Source organism: Balaenoptera physalus (assembly GCF_965194825.1).
Source record: "Balaenoptera physalus genome assembly, chromosome: 11".
NCBI classification, from domain to species: domain Eukaryota; kingdom Metazoa; phylum Chordata; class Mammalia; order Artiodactyla; family Balaenopteridae; genus Balaenoptera; species Balaenoptera physalus.
Genome location: NC_138896.1, coordinates 83,424,793 through 83,441,665, shown reverse-complemented (window position 1 = coordinate 83,441,665; position 16,873 = coordinate 83,424,793). Strand labels below are relative to the sequence as shown.

The 16,873-nt window shown below is 48.6% G+C and overlaps 1 protein-coding gene across 6 annotated transcripts in view; it reads right to left on the bottom strand.

Moving 5' to 3' along the window:
- The window catches only part of PTPRG (protein tyrosine phosphatase receptor type G), a 725,147-nt gene that overhangs the window by 80,378 nt on the left and 627,896 nt on the right, over positions 1 to 16,873 (bottom strand). For 4 of the 6 annotated variants that reach the window (XM_082412077.1, XM_082412080.1, XM_082412075.1 and 1 more), the window contains exon 13: positions 8,453 to 8,585. In XM_082412077.1, coding sequence (XP_082268203.1) covers positions 8,453 to 8,585 — 133 coding nt within the window. The remainder of the gene's footprint in view (positions 1 to 8,452; positions 8,586 to 16,873) is intronic. The other 2 variants (XM_082412078.1, XM_082412076.1) reach the window with 1 other exon arrangement.

Genomic DNA, 16,873 nt, shown 5'->3' with positions numbered 1-16,873 from the left:
ACCATCTCCTTTGTGACTTTCCTGGGGTGGAGGTGGGGAGGGCAAACATCTAAACCAAATCTAGTCATCAGAGAGCACGCATGGAAGCGCCCGCTGCTAGAGCAGATGGGCGCAGAGCGTGTACCCGGCTCACAGCAGCTCTGAGTGTCACGGCTGCTACTGTGGAATCCAGGAGGGATGCGAGCTCCGCTGGGCACACGTGGTCCGCCATTCCTCCAGCAAGAAGGGTGTTAGCGCATGCCCACACTTGACCTGACACGCATCTGTTTGTCTACCAGAGGCTCCGTTATGCCAACTCAAAATCCACACACATTTGTGGTTTGTGTCCCTTCCTATTTACTACACTGTCTCCCCCGAACATCCAGGGAAGAGAAAAATTGCAATGTCAACACAATGCACTTGCTTTCATGAACAGCATTCTTAATGCGGAGGCACCAACAGAGGGCAAAATTTCTAAACGTCTAAAGATGAGAGTAAAAGAGAGACCTTCTTCTATCTGCCTATGAAGCTAAATTGGTGTTGACTGATTTACCACGGAATTTACAGATAGCTCAGTCATGGGCTGAAGAGGGATGTGAATTTCTCAGATCAGAAAGTGAAATCCTTCTAATACCAAACTGCAACAAACCTGGGTTAGATGTTAAAATTCCCACTTTGAGTTTCCAGTTTTCTGTTCCAGAGTCTGTGTAGTTAGCTCAGCCCTATCTGAGTCTGAGAAGAAAAGCTGTTTTATACTTCTGGAAAGTTCTTTCCCAAGCTAGAATTACGGTCAATAAGATGCTCAATTTGTCATCAAGGTACGATAGCACTGATTAGCTGGAACTAAGAACAGAACAGATAGGTGATACTATTCAACATCAAAATCTATTCGGCTTCTAAAACACTTGAAAATACATATAGTTGGTCCTCAGGTTTTCTCCTTTGTGTTTTTGGCAAATCCAAAACATAGGATCTTTTCAACACACAAACATGTGCTATAAAAATAGGCTGTGGAAGGAAGTAAATGCCTCCAGACAAGCTATTCTTCGTCTAGGCAAAACGATGTAATGATTAACACAGTGGGCAATGAAGTCAGAGTGGCTGGGTTCAAATCCAGGATCCACCAAAGATTAACACTGTGACTTATGATTTTACCAAGCCTCAGTTTTCTGATCTGCAAAATGGATGTAATAATTCCAAGGATTCGAATGTTAATCCGCTTAGCACATGTGTATTATGGTGAATACTCAATAAAAGATTCTTGGCTGTTTAGGCCTTAAGATCTATGAAGCCATGTCAGGGTAAGACTTTCTTTCCTCATCAGAGAGAGAAGAGCTACCTTCAAAGCAATTTTCCTCAAGATAACAGAAAAAAAAAGAATTAAAAATATCTTCACAATACTGACAATTCGAAGTGGACACTCATGTCTTGCTCACAGTTGCTAAGGTATTCTATGGAACAAGTTAATAAATAAACAAGTTGCATGCCCCAGCATACGGACTGGACACCCTGTATATACAGCTCTTTTCCCAGCATCAACCTCAAATTATGCAAATCGCAAAGAAACCTTCTCCAAAATTTCCTCTTCTTTCTGAGTGGCAGCAGCTGTGCTGCTCCAAGTCTCTTTCAGGAACGTCAGCACATTAATGCCATGTAACAGCTTGTCTTGGTAAGACGGGGGGCTGGAGCTCTTGGAACGTACTTTCCGACTGTAGTCATTCAAAAGGTGCGTTTTGTTACCATCTTGAGGAACAGGGCCAAAATGGCACACTTTAAAAAGTACTGAATTGATTTCTTCTCCCTCGTTTCAATTGAAACGATTACAGCTCTGCACCATCGCATGTTGATATGGGTTACACTATTTAAAAGGCACACACAGGGCACCATTTATAAAAGGAGGCAAGTGGTAAGTGCTCATTGATTTTTCCTTGAGTTTATCTTTATCAGCTGTCCCACCGCCCTGACCCTGGTGCCAAAACACTCTGCATGTTTCTTCCTAGCTTTACGGCACCTTGTGCATTGTTACAGATTTTACTACATCTCTTCAAGGCACACCTTTGCAAGGAGACTCGGAGAGAGAACTACCTGTAACATCTCAGCCAACCGTATTTCAAAATAAACTTCTCCCACAAACCCATGTTGCTGCCTGTAAAAATGCTGCTCAAATAGCTCCCAATGGACCTCTGTATATCTTCCAGCTGACCAAAAATATACGAGGTCCCTACCTATATTTTTTAGTTTTGGCCAAATGTGATGTAACGAGACTAACAATTGGCCTCCAAAGGGGTCCCTTTCGGGAAACATACTCTTAACCCAATGAGGCCAAAGGGCCTAAATATCTAAGGATACTTCTGGCCGTGCTCCACGAATGTCAGTGCGCTCCCCAACTTATCCTGTGTCCTGGGGGCTGAGGGGCCATCTGTGGCCAATGGGGAGCAAACAGGAGTGGAGGATTACACTCCCGGGCCGCGCAGTTGAGAGCTAGGCGCCTCGTCGATTTTTCTGTCAATTTTTTCTCCACCACAGGTGGGAAAGGGCTGCCCAACCCCCCTCAGACTTCACACTGTGAGCACTCAGCTTCGTGTGGTTAGGCCACTGGGTGTCGGGGTATCTCCTGCAGCAGCTCCAGCAGCTGATTCCAGCGCTGCCCAGGCTGGCCACCCGGCCTCAGTGTTGTTTCGGAAGGGACGGGGCCGTGCCTGGGGTCACATCCTTAGTTACTTAGGGTGAGCTCCTCTGGAATCGTCTCCAAGCCCATTAAGAGCATCACCCAAACCAATCATTAGCTTTATGGTCGCCCTTCCCTCTTCTGGCCCAAAGTGGTTCTGCTCGGTAGGTTCACCTACATTTCTACTATCCTTAGCTCCCAACAGGAAACGTTCAGCTGTTTCTAGGATAAGTACTTTGCACAACTGAGATCATGCAAAAGAAGGAATTCTAGAAGGAAATTCCGAAAGTTATTTTCAAGCCATGTGTTAAGCAGTGAACATATAATTGGGAAGTGTGTGCAGTCCTACAATATGATTGCATGTCCGGGACAGCATCTGTTTAGATCTGTAAACCTGATTTTCTTTATTCGAGAACAATGACTTCTCTTTAGGCACAGCAGGACCCAGAATTAAATTTGTATTTTTCTCTACAGTCAGGGATCTGATATTCACCGGCTGCCAGGCACTGGAATGAGCATTTCCTGGTGCTCAGACCTAATCCTCACATGAACTCATTGGCACATTTCTTAACTCTATTTTGCAGAGGACGCTGAAGGTGGTGGAGGAGTCTTGTCTAAGGTAGTGTTTCTCCCCCTTTTTCTCATAGGCACCTCCCCTAAGGGGCCTTTAGAGACATTTTTTTCCTAATCACACCCTCCCAATGAAATTTTAATATCAATGACAAAGTGCATATCTGTGTATGTACTAGATATGTGTGTGTGTGTGTGTGTGTGTGTGTGTGTGTGTGTGTGTGTGTATATATCTGTGCTTGATATACAAAAAGTCAGTTTTTTCACCTTCCCCAAACCCATTTTCACCGCTTTGCGGATGATCACATTCCCGTTAGGAATACATGCTCTAAGGCGACACACATGGTGAGGGACTGGTAAAGCCTGGCCCCAAATCCAGGCTGTCTGACTCTGTCCCGTGTTCGTATTTCACTTGCCAGCGTTTGCCGCTTTTCGTCTTGCCCTCTTGCAGCTTTGGCCCTTCATGCGTTTCCATCACTCTCAGGATAAGGCAGTGCCATCCGGGGCCTTCGCGATCGGGCCCCTCCTGTCCTCATGCTTTGTTCCAGCAACACTGAACCACAGGTGCCTGCTTACGAGAGGCCAGGTTCTCTCTCTCCAGCCCCACGCCTCCACGCCCCTTTCACTGGCTTTGGACCGCTGTGCTTCAAGACCCGGCTCGGGCATCAGATCCTCCAGGGAGCCTTCTCTGACGCCACCCCGCTCCCCCGGCCTGCTCCAAGTCCTGCCTACGTGCTGTCACAGCGGCTTGGGCTCGCTCCTCTCCATACACTCGCCATAGTCTTTGTTCACCTGACTGCGTCGCCCAGTGGACGGTGAGGGCCTCGAGGGAAGGGACATCAACCCTAAATCGCCAGGCCCAGCACAGTGTGTGGCAGGCACTCCGTACGCGCTTGCTGAATAGGAGCTGCAAGGGGCTCCAATGCCCACGGAGTAGTAAAATAGCTTCATTATTTCATAGCAGAACCCTTAGCTGAACCTTCTAGACTCCTGCATGCACTCTTTAATAATCCTGCACTTGAGATAGGATTGAAAGCACCCCCCATTTTTCCAGGGCATGACACACACACGTGTGACACCAGAGTCCTAGTGAGAACCCGAGGCTGGCCGCGCTGAGCTCACACGCCTGCCTTGTTTCTTTCCAGCTATTTACACATGTATTTCCCCTGCTATCCAAGTCTGAATTCCCTTTTCTTAGTGCAAATCCCTCTCCTCCTTGATTCCAATTTCCCAGCTTTTGGAGGGGACACCGCCCTCTTCTGTCTGCCTGGCACCTGCATCCAGTCGCCTCTCTGGGTCTTGACGGTCCTTTGGGGAACTACCCCTTGTCCACCTTCAATGCATGTGGTTTCGAGGGCAACGTCCTCATTTCTGGGCTCCAGAGTTAAATATAAGACCTAGGCCTGACAAGTCTTTATCCCCCCTGGCTGCCAGAGGGCTCTGGGGATGGGTAAATAACCTGAGTCAGTCCTAAGACATGCCATCCTGGGGTTTCACTGGCACTACTGGAGGAGAGAAATTCCCTTTCCACCGGGATGGGGGGATGTAAGTCCAACATGGGCCAGAGGCCACCATGTGGAAACAGTCAGAGGGCCTTCCCAAGAGAAAAGACCATACAGACAGAGACAGTGCAGATCCCAGAGACAGAGTGAGAGAGAAAGAGGCTCACAAAACATGCCGAGCCCCGTTTTCCTTGTTCTGTCTTCCGAGAAGAGCTGGGCCTGATGCTCCTGAACATCCAATGTCACGAATCAACCAACTCTTTCTTTCCTGTGCTTAAGGCAGTTGGGAAGGGGTCTCTGTCGGCTGTAACAGAAACGGTCCTGACCAGTACTGGATGAGAACGATGCACACTCCTGAGCCCACAGTAGGCATTTCCACAAATGCTGGCTCCCTTTCCCTTCCCTGGTCAAAGAAAGCAGCTGAGTCTAACGGTCAGGCACTGGCACGACAGCCCCACGGATCCCAAGTCCACGTGACTTACAGCTGACCATCCATCACGCTCCGCCTCCACAGGATTCAGTGTAGTACCAGGTATGTATCTCAGTGGTTCAATAAGTTTATGGATTCTACACTGAAGACATCTTGTGTTCAAAGCCAGGGTCCACCACTTCCTGCAGAACCCTTCACGAGTCACGTGCCCGCCCTGAACTTCTGCCCCTTACTTTTAATATGGGGATGGTAACATACAAATTTGTCGCAAGGATCCCAGGAGATGGGGCCTGGCGAGGGCTTGGCACAGTGGCTGGTGCTCAAAAAGGACTCTGTGAACATCAGCAAACACCAACATCGTGCAAGGGACACTAGTGGAGAAACAATTCAGAGTCCTCGGCTTTCACTTCCAACGGTTTCATGAACCCATGCAACTGCAGTGAAAAGAGCCCTAAGTGAACACACAGAAACCAGAGCAATAGCTGTAAAGGCTCAGTCCTTGGTTGTAGAAACTGCCACCGTGGCGAGCTGGCTGGAACCCCCAGCGTCAAGGCCTGCCACCTGAGGAAACACTCCAGAAGGTTTTGATCTGCCTCGATGCTCTACTTAGGTCAAGTCTGTTTGCCAATCATCCGCTCTCACCGTGCCTCAAAAGGCAGGAGAGGAGCACTGCTGGTCTAGCTTCAAAGCTGCATCGTTGAAGGGAAATACCCATCTTTTCTGCATTTACCCATTTTCTGTGTGAGCTCCCCAACGCTTCCCTCTTTCACATTAATAATAAAGAAAAAAAAAAAGATGGACATTAAAAAGGTCTTTATCCCTCTAGGCTGTTCTCATGCTTAGCAAACTCATCCGTCCTGATGCTAGTTCAATTTTACTTTGCTTACTCTGTAAGAATTTTCTCCTTCCCGCTCATTTTTGTGTACTGGCATTAGGAGTTTGGTAAAAACTCACAGGCAGCGTCTACTGGAGGAGGTTTAAAGCTCTGGTTACTTTAAACCAACCTTTGAACATAAACATATATATGTATATATCTAAGTAATATATATAAGACATTATACATATATTTTAAACATGAAATAATAATGTATTACTCAATACATATTTTTGATTCAGACTCACTGAGTTTGTCAAAAATATAAACAGTGTGAATTTCTAATGGGAAAAAACACCTTGAATGTAAGGGTCTTGAAAGCTCTCTTTATGACATTACACAGCCCCTTCCTGTAAGCAGCTTGCCATCAACGTGTCTGCTTGGCCAAATGTCCATGGTCTTCTTTCGTCAGAGTGATCCATTCTCAGGCAGGCAGAGAGCCAAGGTGGGCCAACCAGAAACAACCCTGAGGTTTTTGCTAGAACTATTTGGAACAGGAACTTTTTCACACTGGGGTTGCTAGGGTTACCCAGCCTGGGGCAGCTGCGGGTTCTCTGTGCTCCTTTGTGGGGAGAGTCTGCAACTAAAGCCACACAGCACCAAAAAGAGCCAAGAGAAGGGCAGGCAGACCTTTCGTTACCTCTGTGTGCTCAGTTCAACCCACGTTAGGCAGCCTCCCACTTACTAACGGGCTCCAGACAACTATTTGTTTGCAAACCACTGTCCTGGAGAAAGGATGGCATGGAGGTGAGTCTAGCGTTTCTAGGCTCACCCTGAAACACAATATAATCCATCATCTAGCTGGTCTGTAGCACTAACAGGGCTATAGTTAGACGCCTGGTGAAGCCTCGGATGAACCCTTCCTTCTTCTCTTGTTCTTTCCAACTGAAAACAGACCTAGGGACACAGGCCAATCTGTCAGCAGATTCTGTTGATCCCACCTTCAGAATGTATCTATATCCAATCAGTTCCACAACCTGCACTGCTGCCCTCATGGGAGACACCATCACTCCTTCTGGGACCAGTTCAGTAGTCTTCTACCTGGTCTCTCTGCTTCTGCCCCTGCTCTTCAGTGGTCTTTGCAGCACAGCCAAGTAATCCTGAAGTTAGATCACAACACTTCTCTACCAAACAGTACTTCTCTTAGAGTCAAAGGCAATGTGTTTACAATGGCCCACAAAGCGGTACCTGACCCAACTCCCTTCCATCCTGTTTCTTCCTGATACGCTCTCCTACCACTCTCCCCCATTCTCACCTGCTCCAGCCACACCTCTTGGCCATTCCTGGAACATACGAGGCGCACTCCTGCCTCAGGGCCTTTGCACATGCCGTTTCCTCTGCTTGGAACATGCCCCAGATGGAGCCCATTTGACTCCTTCCTCCTTTACGTCTTTGGACAAATACCACTCGCCAGGCAGGCCTTCCTTAACCACTCTGACCACTCACCGCTAAGCCTCAGCATCTCCCCTCTGCTTTCCAGATTTAGTTTTCTCCATTATACACTTAACACCACCTTGTTTGCTTTATTTATTGCCTGTCTCCCCCACTAAGATGTAAGCTCCATGAGAGAAGAGTGTCTGGCACACAACAGGGGCTCAAAGTTCATCAAATGAATGGAAAGAAGGGAGGGAGGGAGGGAAATATGACACCTATTCATCACTGATGAAGCTTGTTAAAGGGCAGAAGCTTCCTACATCAGTCTGAGGTGAAGGCAGCCAGGCCAACCACGTGGGCCAGCCTGCTTCACTCAGTTAAACTGGCTGAGAGAGTGTAGCTGAAAAAACACACAACTTTTAAATAGAAGCTGCAAGCAGGCTTCCCGTGGGAAGCAGTGAGAACCAGTTCAAGGATGATGCTAATATAAGGATGACTTACCATCAGCCATCTTTATCCTACGTGTATCAAATGCCACATAACATGACAAACGTTTTCCTATCACCGCATTTTCAGCAAAGGGCTATGAAAAAAATTTTCAGGTCAAGAGGAGCTATTATGTGGATACGACAAAGTGAAGCATGGTCTCAGGGAAACTGGAAATGCTGTGAAACTTATTAACTCATTTTGCAGGTTTAGGAACTAAAGCTCAAAGTGGAAATGAGATTTGTTGCCAGCAAGTAGCAGGCCTGGGATTTGAACCCGGATCTCCCTGATTCCCAAGCAAAAGCCTCTTTGGCACTAAATCCCTAGAAGCTCATCATGAGTGCCTTCATCTCAATAGTGGCTCTATCCCACCAGCTTCTTGCAGATAAAGCGGATCTCCCAGGTGGTGACACTAGAAACACTCCAGCTACCTTACCTTTCTGAATGAAGAGGCCATGGGCTTCCCCTCCCCTCGGGCCAGCCCCCCACCCCCACCCCGCCAGGGCAGCATGCTGACAGCACAACCCGACGCCCACACCCCCTCTGTCAGTGCTGCCTGGCCGACTCACCTCCAGTAAACTAGCACAGCAATGAGAAGGATGAGGCACACGAAGGTCAAGGCTGATACCACAATCAGCGGGACGATCCACTCCATCCTCCCCGGAGAAGGGCGGCTTATCATTCCAGAGGTGTTCTTTTCTGCTGCAAAGAGAAACCATGCCAGTTAGAGGACAGAGGCTAGCCGAGCCGGGGAGCTGGGAGCCAGAGTGTGATGGAGATTTCTGCTCCAGTTTTGGGTAGTTTCTGGAGAACAAGGCTACCTGGTGACGAGGGGCAATCTGCAGCCCACATTGCTTCCCACTGAGTCCCAAGCCAAATGGGACATTTTCTGCAGGCTGCACCCTGTAATCGCCAGTGGGATGGATTTGCAGGTAGCGTTCAAGATGTTGTTAGGAAGAGTTGCACAGAAGACAGAGACCCAGCCTCACTCCAAGAACATTACTGTCCCTGAGCGGCCTTTGGACACACTGAAGAAATGTGCTCAAGGCTGAATGTAGCACAAAACTTGCCTGTGGAAAGAGGCGGGGGAGCCTTGCAGGTTTGCCAGGGCAGGAGGGATGGAGGCAACGATGGGTTTTACTAAGATAACCGGCTGTGACTACAATGGGTATGTATTTCTTTGTCTGCTTAGCATCTGTTACCCCCTTCCTCTAGTAACCGCACCCATTTCTGCTTTGGGAAACCACCTCTCCCCAACAGACAGTCCTGCTGGGACAACTGTCCAAGTGTGGGGCCCCCAGGCTTGGACGCAAGGACGCAAGCTAAGGCAATGGTGCTCTCACCCCAGAATCTCAACGAGCCACTCAAAGTCTGAGCAACAGCGCCTCCCAGCAGGAGCACCTGGACTCCTCTGCCTACCGCTTCCCACCACCCAGATCCCCAGAGATCCTGTTTTTCCTCAAATACGGTTCACGAGCTTTCCCTCTGATCTCACCTCCCACCTGCCCCCTCCCCCCATCCTTCTAAAAGCTCACAGACTGGCGGCCACGCCTCGCTCTGCTCCTAGCGCACATCAGCCGCCCAACAGCAGCCAACCGGGGAAGCTTGTGCAATGGTCCAGGATTCTCTCTGGTCAACCAGCGCCTCTTACCCCAGCAGCTCCTCCTGTCTCTCTCAGGCCCCGAGGATCTTCACAAGTCCCCAGCAGCCTCACGTGAAAACCTAGTCTCTTGAACTGCGGGGTCAATGCCTGGAAGTCTCCAGGTAGCCCGAATGGAGCTCAGACGCGGTGCGGGGCTGGGAAGAGCCGGGTACACGGAGACGGTCACGGGAGGCACGCGGCGAGAAAGCGAAGGTTCACTGTGACCGCACGGAGAAGCCCACGGAGTCATCCACAGCTGGCTGCAGGCTGACCCGTGCTCAGCAAGGATTCCTCCTGCTCTGCAAAAACGAGGCCAGCCTGCAGCCAGCCCCGGGCGTCCGTCTGCTGGATGGACTAAATGCATGGCTAATCAGGCTGGGTTTCCAAGAGAGAGGAGGTGGGCTGAGCAGGAAAGAGATAACTGTCCCTGGCAGGAGACTGTTAAAGAGGCAAGACCTGGAGTGAAGAAGAAATGGGTTACAGCATTTTTACTGGGTTTCCTCGAATGTACTGGACCTTGATGCCCTCCTTTGTTTCATGCACAGGCAGGGCCAGATTTATGCCCAGCTCACAGGTAAAAAGACACAGAGGCACACTTTGATTAAAAATCACAGCAGGGCAGCCGGCGGTTTATAAACTGCCTTCCTAACTGTGCCAGCCCGTTTCTCGATATCCCTTGCTCCACAGCTTTTCATCAGGCAAGCTATTTGTCAAGCCCCGACTGTGTGCCAGGCACGGTGCTAGGGGAGGCGGATGCAGCAGAACATCAGACAGGAACAACCTTGTGCCCGTGGGGCAGGAATTTACAGGGGGAGAAGCAGACACATGACCAAGCAATTAGAATAAAATGAATGTGACGCCAGGGGAAGCACAACGGGTACAGGGGAACAGCTGTCGTAGCCCAGGAATTCTGGAGGGGCTTCCTGACGTTCGGGTGGGAGCTGAAGGATGAAGGGGAGCTAGCCAGGCCAAGGGCAAGGGCAGATGTCTTCTGGAGAGAGTGCACTGAAGCGGTGGGGTGAGAGGCCACCTCAGCCAGGGTCTGTAGGCTGAATTACGGGCACCGCTTTTAGGCCCCAGGGCTTGCAGTGGAACTCACTGCAGTATTGTAACCTGAGGCAGACAAGCATCAGATGTGCAGTCTATCCTTCAATATAATGCTTTAATTGCAAAGCTCTGGTCGCCAGCCACACTTTCCCCCATTGTTCTTGTATTTTTAGATAAAGCAGGGATTTTAATTAGGAATTTACGGGATTTTGATTATGTAGCTCTTACATGGTATGAGTTAACTGGGTTAGAATGTGTAAATACACGTGCGGCAAGAACCACAGTTGCAAATGAGGATAATTTCGCAGGGCTCCAGCAGGGGGCAGCCCGGCCAGGTAATAATCTGGCTGGCAGTGGGGAATCGCCAAGCCCGGATGGTCCTGTTAATGGAAAATATGGCAGGAGGGCTGACATTACAGGCCACACGTCCAAGGAACTCACTATCCACTGTGGGAAGCCCCTGCATACCCAGGGTCTTATTTCTTTCCTTGCCTTCTTACAGAAAAGGATTCTTGCCTGGGCAACTACACAGCAGGCAGCTGCGGGCAGGAGACCGAGTGCAAACTCCAGGTCCTTTTCATCCTCAATCACTGAAAAGGACCCTTTGCCAACTGTCCCTCAGGTTTCACCACTGAGCTACTTCTCTTTCTACTATTACATGGCGCCGTGTAAGGTTTTTTGTTGTTGTTGTTTTTGTGAGGGGATGGAGGAGTGAACACCTCAGAAATCCTTCTCTGGACAGCCCCCGAATGGCGGTTTCTATGGAGGAGAACTCAGGCCGGCGACAACTTGCCGTGTGAGAGAGACCTAAGGAGATTATTCTGACGGCAGTTTAACCTTGGCCTGGACTAATGACTGGCAGCCGGATTTGCCCGGGCCTTTTACATAAAGGTCAGGCAAATGTAGGAGTGCTACTGGATTTCCACGTGGGCATGATAAAGCTGAGTTCATGTTAAAATTCACAGTACTGCTCTGCCTTCGCAGTACCAGGAGCCTGGAATTTCATTCCATGGCCACACAGTCATGTGGAATCTTCCTGTCACTCTCCTGAGGAATCCCACGCTGCCCTCAGGGACAGCAAAACCCTTCATAAGTGGGCCTTCCTCCCACCCCATCCTCTCCTGCTGTGCCCCCTGCAATGGGTCCCGGCCACACACACCCACCCAGTGACCATGCTGGGCCACGGTCCCACCTCTCCGCCTTTGTCCCTGCTGATCTCACTGCCAGGAACACCTTTCCCATCCCGCCCTCAGAAGCTCCTCTTGGTCCCTCAATCCTGGTTCAGGGGCTACCTTCTCTGTGAAGCCTCCCCAAACCCTCGGTCTGTGCTCTGGAGGGCAGAGTAAAGATCACAGGTTCAAATCCTGGCTCTGCCACCTTCTACATGACCTCTAACCAATAACTTAAATCAGTTTAGGCCTGGAGTTCTTCATCTATAAAATGGAATAAAAGAACCTACTTCACAGAGGTGGTGGGAAAACTTAAGATGCACGTAGAACGCTTAGAAGCGTGCCCGGCATTGAGCAAATGCTAAGTACTCTCATTCTCGCCATGGTGGTTGTCGCTGTGCACTTCTTTTACGGCACACATCACACTCAATTACAAGTGCTCTTTTACTACTTACTGTAAGCTCCCCCAAAGCAGGGCTGATTTTCTCTGTACATAGAACAGTAAGAAAGCTCTGTCTCCTACTAGCTATGCAACTCTGGGCAAGTTACTTAACCTCTCCGGGCCTCAGTTTCCTCATCTGTAAATGGAAATAATAATATTGCTCACTACATCGTGGGTGGCGTGAGGATTACATGAGCTAATGCAATAAAACACTTCGCACGTTGCCTGGCAACCACAAGCACCTGGTTAACATTATCAACTGTGATGATGATCATCACCATCCCCACCCAGCACCCACAGCATCACTAATTATCAGCACCACCACCACCCTCCTCTCCCGCTTCAACACCCTAGCACAGCGCCGGGCAGATGCTGAGCGCTCATCGGGTGTTTGCTGAATCTGAATCCCGCTGTAATAAACGAGGGCATGTGTGGCGAGCACACAGAACCTCAGATGGGTTCTATGGGCATCAGCAGCAGGGGGCTGCCTGTGAGGAGACCGCCAGTGAGGAGCCAGAAGCTCAAAGTCTGCCCCGAGACAAGCGTGCACTACGCTTCGTGCCATCCTTCAGGAGAGACGCTTGTCCCCCTGCCCGACTCAATCTGTGGCCCAGCAGGCCCTCAAAGGAGAAAGTATAATCAAACAGTGAACTACCAGAAGCTACTAGGGACACATAACATGCCACCTGAGCTGGGTATACACTCTCTTCCTCCTTTGCTTCAGTCTCCTGACAATCTTCCCCGCGTCAAGGCCCCCAGAGACTAGAACATACTATCAACTTTTCAGAGAAACCAAGATCCTGCCCTTCAGAGGCAGGCAGACCTCATTACAAATTCTGGCTTAGGCCTTTCTAGCTGTGTGACTTTGGATAAGTGACTGCCTGTCTCTGAGCCTCTGGTCGCTCCTCTGTCAAAGGGAAACAGATGATAACGCTCACCTCTCAGGGGACTTAGAAGGATTAAATGAGATAATCAGTGCAAAGCAGATTGTGCCAGATGCAAAACGAAATCACGGGGCCTCTTGTTCAGAAATTATTAAAGAGTTTCGAGAAACGACAGCAGAACGTGAAGGCAAACACAGGGCCTTCTGAGCTCAGGGCTGTGTGACTACACGGGCTGCATCCTCAGAAAGCCAGCCTTGACCAGTCAAGCATTGAGCACAGTGCCCGCGTCCAGAGAACGTCCGTTCTTCCTTTCAATGGAACCAAGCAACGGCGCTGACGGGGTGATAAAATTAGGTGCTCCCAACTGTTAGGAGCAGCGCACTTTCATTCAGAGCTTCACTCGTATCCCAGCCGCCTCCTGAAAGGTCCAGCAGAGAGCGTGGCTGCCCTGTTCCTGGAAGGTTTGCCTCTCTCCGTGATGCCCGAATCCTCACACCAGGACAAGTGCAGGACCTCTGGGTTAATGCACCTCCTTCTCGCCTCCATCTCCGATTTGTCCAGCTGGTTTGGTTTTGCCAGCAGGCCTAGCCCTTCGATTCCTGCCTGCCATGGGTTGTGTGAACTGGCAGCCCACAGATGTGTCTGGCTTGGCACCCCTCCCCCGGGAATTATTAATTAAATTGTGAGTTAGTTGCCAAGGTTTAATAAACAATAGAGTTCACCAAAAAATCAAAATCAAGAAAAAAAAAAAAAAAAAGGGAATCTTCTCCTGGAAATGTTCAAAACTGGCTAGCAACACAGGTCTGAATTCCCACATGGCAAACATCAGCTAGAACCAAGCAGCACACTCTCTAACACAGGGCATGGCTCATCAGTTTGCCACAGTCCTCACTGCTCCCTAATGTCTCACATCAGACCTGCTTTCTTCACTCCTGACTCCTGTTGCCAGCTCCCTCCGGCCAGTCGAATTTCTGTCTGCAGGATGGCACTCGGACCCAAAGAATCAGCAGAACAACGCACACACCTGGGACTTTTACAAAGGCCTTATCATCAAAAGCAAAAATCATGGTTTAATAAAACTCCTGACCAGGATTCTGAAATTACTAATTCGGCTCGAGAGAAGAGACTGCTTCTGACCAGGCAGCTTTCCCAATTCCATATTTATTTTCAAAGAGATTTTATTTTTCAACCAATTAGAAATGAATCAGACAGTTGCTCCATCTATAAACGTGGGCCATTCCTCTCTGTGAACCTGGACCTTCTTCGTACTCTTTCCAGGGCTGCATCTTGCTGGTCTGTGTGTAAGAGGATAAAAATGGAAAGGAGGTATCAACTTACACCCCCCTCTACCCCCGTGGATGTGATGTGCAGATGAGGGGATGCTAGGAGGGTCAGAAGATGTGAGGCCAGGCAGGGCCGGGACTCAGAGAATGAGCCGGTTTCAGAAATGTCTTCCAGTGGAAACTTACGGCAAAATGCTGTCTAATACCTAACCCTCTCTGAGCATCTGCGGGAGGGAGGTAATGGTTTAATGACCTCCCCACAGCCCTTCCTCCTCCCAGCTTTTATTTCAGCATCCACCAGAATCTGAGTAAAGTGCCTCCATTCTGCTTTTTCCAAAAAATTAAAAAAAAAAAAAAAGAAAAACAGTTTTCAGTGGCATATGTCATCACTGAATTAATGCTGTTTGCCTTTTACTGGCTTGGCTCTCATCCCAGTAGAAGCAAATAAAAACGGAGTACAATGTACTATAAATGCTACAGACAGTGAGACATCAGATGGACCTTTCTGAAACGCTTCCTACCCCACAGTGAGGGCTCAACTTCTGCTTCAGGACAAGAACTCCTACGTGGTCAAGACTAAAATGAGCTTGGATCTGAGAGGCCACTCTCAGGAGTTGGGGAAAGGAGGATTCTTTCACTTTTCAAGAAAGATTAGGAGCAGAACAACCTGCACACTCAGACATCTACAGCCGGGCTCAGTCGCGCACAACTGGACCGCATTTGTTCTGATAAGGCCACTCCTTCAAAACCACCTGCAACTGTGAATTAAGGCACTGGTTTTTTAAAAAACTGTGGTAAAACACACATAAAAGTCACCGTCTTAACCATGTCTAACAGTACAGTTCAGTAGGGGTAAGCACATCACACTGTTGTGCAACCGATTTCCAGAATCTGTTCTTCATCTGCAAAACTGAAACTCTGCACCTTTTAAACAGCAATTCCCCAGCACCCCGACCCCAGCTCCTGGCAACCACCATCCCACTTTCTGCCTTACGACTTGACTACACTCTAGGTACCTCACATAAGCGGAATCATGCATATATATATGTGAATCATATACATATATATATATATTTGTCTTTTGGGGACTGGCTTATTTCACTAATGAAATAAGTCCTCAAGGTTCATCCATGTTGTAGCATGTGACACGATTTCCTTCTTTTTTAAGGCTGAATAATATTCCACTATAGGTATATACCACATTTTGTTCATCTATTCATCGGTCATTTGGGTTGCTTCCACCCCTTGGCTACTATAAATAATGCTGCTATGAACATGAGTGTACAAATATCTCTTCAAGACCCTGCTTTCAATTCTCTTGGGTAAGTACCCATAAGTGGGATTGCTGAATCATATGGTAATGCTATTTTTAATTTCGGGGGGAAACTCCTTACTGTTTCCCAAGTGGCTGTACCACTTTACATTCCCACCAACAGGGCACAAGGGTCCCCATTTCTTCACATCCTCACCAACACCTTATTTTCTATTTTGCTTTGGTTTGGGGGTTTCGTGGTAGCCCAGTAAACAGGCGGCCGCTTTTTTATAGGGCCACAAAATTTGTCTTATTTTTCTGGAGCCCTGGCATTAGCTAAACCACTGTTGCAGAGACATGATTGTGGGTTACAAATACATATATTCTCCTGCAACGGGACACGGGTTCCATGTTCCGATTACCATGTCTGAGCTGCATTTAGAGCATCCGTCATGTGTTTCAATTTATATCACCACTAGGAGTTCTCATCAGTAAGCCCTCCTTACCATTTCACACAGAGCTCACTTAATCAGACTCAACAGTGGAACTGTCATGTGTATTTCCATTAGGTGCTGGAAAATTGAGGGCGTTTGACAAATCCCAATTTAATTCGAAGTCCCATATATACAGCAGGTCCTCATCTACCAGAAATCGCCACCACAGACACGTCATTGCAACGTCACGTGACTCTGCCATCAGTCAGGACTCATGTCAGACACATCGCTCCTTACGACCTGAATTCCTGACCCCAGCCTCTTTGGAAACCTCCTTGTGTCTGGCTGCCTGCACTAAGAGATACACAGGCTGTTCTAGTTCAAAGATCCCTCAGTGGGGGGCAGAAACTTCCAAGGACCCAGACACTTCCTGGGAGGAAACTAAATTGCACTGGTGCCTTCAGGGCACCCGAGCTAGTTCTTTCCAACACGCCCAGGAAGATCCCAGCCGAGAGCCGGGGCAGGCAGAATTACGTAGAAAACTTCTCCCCACAAAAAGCCTGACCCACAAAACTAGCCCAGGCCGCAAACTGCCACGGTAGTCCATACGAATGCCTGTTCTATTTTATTTTAAATAAAGTATGCAACATTTTCCTACCTCCATATACCCCAGCTGAGCTTCACATTCATGATGTCTGCCCTATCTTCAGGAGCCTGTATTGCTACTTCTTTCTGACGTTAAATTAACTACTATTTTCTCCCTCAAGTAAACTTCTTTGAAAAGGAACTTTATGTTAATACTATAAATCATAGCTTCTCCACCACGGCGCTATCAAC